The following is a 2309-nucleotide window of genomic DNA, read 5'->3' on the forward strand; positions in this document are numbered from 1 at the left end:
GTCTGGAATATTTTAATTCCAGAGCAAAAAAAGGGGGCGCTTAGGGACGTTTGCTCATCAAACTGTCACCTGTTGTGCTGTTGGGGAAACTGAGACTCCACAGAGCCCAGGTAATGGCGAATTTTTTGGCCACCATTCAACCTCAGGGGCCTACAGCAATGGCATTCCATTCTGTCAGATTAATACCCCTTTTTTGATTAAGTGCATTTTGCGGTGCCCCTTCCCCACTCTGAAATGAGATTCCTGGGTAATGTAACCTACTCATATACACAAATTCCTCCCTCCTGTCCCCCCGCCCCCCTAATCAATATGATATCCTCTCATACAAAGGAGAAAGGAAGTAGCATATGGGAAAATTTCATGTATTTCAGTGAGAAAATATAAGCAAACCAAAGAGTCTCTTCACAGGGGCACCTGTGTGGTTCAGTTGGTTAAGCATTGGACTCTTGGTTTCATTTCATTTCATAATAATGGGCCCTACAACAATGGTGTTGCATTTTCGGGGTTTGTGGGTTCGAGCCCTAAGTCAGGATCTGTGCTGACAGCGCTTAGCCTGCTTGAGATTCTTTCTCTCTCCGCCCTCCCCCCTGACTTGCTGTCTCTCCAAAAATAAATAAACATTAAAAAAAAATCTTCATAGGCCCCAGCTCCACAGTGGCTGGCCCACTGTGCTGTCCCTGTCCCTAGCAGAGAACAAGCCTTACTCAATCCCCTTCAGGGGCACTGGGTCCCAACCTGTCCCATCTGCTTCCAGGTCCCACCGTGGCCACCCTCCGTCTCCCTGCATCACCAGTGTTTCCACCCCCACTGGATCTCTCCTCTCCGCCTACACGCGGGGTCGGGTTTTCCCTTTTAAACACTAAGAATCCTATCTCCCATCCAGCCACTGCCCATTCATTTCCTTCCCTTTTCAGCAAAACTTCTCGAAGGAATCGTCCACCCTCACTGCCTGTAATTTCTTCTCCCCATTTTCTCTTCAACTCTCTCCCAGCAGGCTGTCACTCCTGTCCCCGTCCCCTGACATACCCTTGTCAGGGCCACCAATGACCTACTGGTCAATCCTCTGTCTTCATCTGTCATGGCTGTCAGCTGCATGTGACGCGGTCCATCACTCTCTGTGCCCTGATACACTTTCCTCACTTGGCTTTCAGAGCAACACCCCGGCCTGGTTCTCCTCTGGGTCCTCTAGCTGCTCCCTCTTGGGCTCTCCTGCTGATTCTTCCTTTTGATAGTGGGGTGTTCTGGAGGCTCAGTCCTTTGTCCCTTTCTCTTTCCATCTACCCTCCTCTCCTGACCCCATCCAGTTTCTGAGCTTTCAAAGGGGGGGCCCCTAAGTATTTCTCCAGCCTGGGCCTCTCCCTGAACTCTAGACTGCTACATCCAGCCGCCCAGCTAACGTGTCCACTTGGATCCCTGTCATCGTTAACTCAGCCCATCATATATCAGAACCTCTCGGGTTCTGAAATTCAAAGTATAACCAGAACCCACCCACTTCCCCCCACTCCCCGCCACAGCCCATACCCTGGTCCTGCCCACCTTCATCTCCTGCCAAAACTCTCCCAACAGCCTCCTCACTGTCTCCCTGCTTCCCCTCACACAGTCTACTCTTCTAGAGTACTGTCTAGGGTTGCTAGAAGGACCCTAATAAAACCCAAGGAGGGGCGCAGTCGGTTGAGCGTCCAACTTCAGCTCAGGTCAGGATCTCATGGTTTGTGGGTTCGAGCCCCGCATCAGGCTCTGTGCTGACAGCTAGTTCAGAGCCTGGAGACTGCTTTAGATGCTGTACCTCCCTCTCTCTCTGACCCTCCCCTGATTGTGATCTGTCTCTCCCTGCCTCTCAAAAATAAATTTAAAAATTTAAAAAAAAAAACCCCAATGTATATAACATATTTCCTCTCTTAAAGCACTTGTATGGTTCCATATTATTTGGGTAAAAGTTAAAGTCCTTACAGTGGCCTTTATCTGCCGCCACCCCTCTTCCATTTCCACTTGGACCTTGTCTTCCACTACCTTCCTCTTTGCTTACTCCACTCCGGCATGTTAGCCTCTTTGTGGTTCTGTGGATAATCCTGCCACCGGACCTTTGCATTTGCTGTTCCCTCTCCATGGAACCCTCTTCCCCTTATGGTTTACCCTTTCGTTTCCTTTTTTGTTTGTTTGTTTACTTATATAATTTTGAAAGAGAGAGAGAGCATGGAGGGGCAGAGAGAGAATCCCAAGCAGGCTCCACACTATCAGTGCAAAGCCTGACGTGGGGCTTGAACCCACAAACTGGGAGATCATGACCCATGCCAAAATCAAGAGTCAGA

At 49.5% G+C, this 2309-nt stretch overlaps 1 protein-coding gene across 2 annotated transcripts in view; it reads right to left on the reverse strand.

Moving 5' to 3' along the window:
* GMFG (glia maturation factor gamma) overlaps positions 1–2309 on the reverse strand; it is a 15781-nt gene that overhangs the window by 4861 nt on the left and 8611 nt on the right. The window contains exon 2 of one of the 2 annotated variants that reach the window (XM_029925690.1): positions 1027–1089. The exons of the other annotated variant lie outside the window; for it this stretch is intronic. Within the exon in view, the coding sequence (XP_029781550.1) occupies positions 1027–1080 (54 nt within the window). The 5' untranslated portion in view covers positions 1081–1089. The remainder of the gene's footprint in view (positions 1–1026; positions 1090–2309) is intronic. 2 annotated transcript variants of the gene reach the window in all.

This window comes from Suricata suricatta, chromosome 16, assembly GCF_006229205.1.
Source record: "Suricata suricatta isolate VVHF042 chromosome 16, meerkat_22Aug2017_6uvM2_HiC, whole genome shotgun sequence".
NCBI lineage: Eukaryota > Metazoa > Chordata > Mammalia > Carnivora > Herpestidae > Suricata > Suricata suricatta.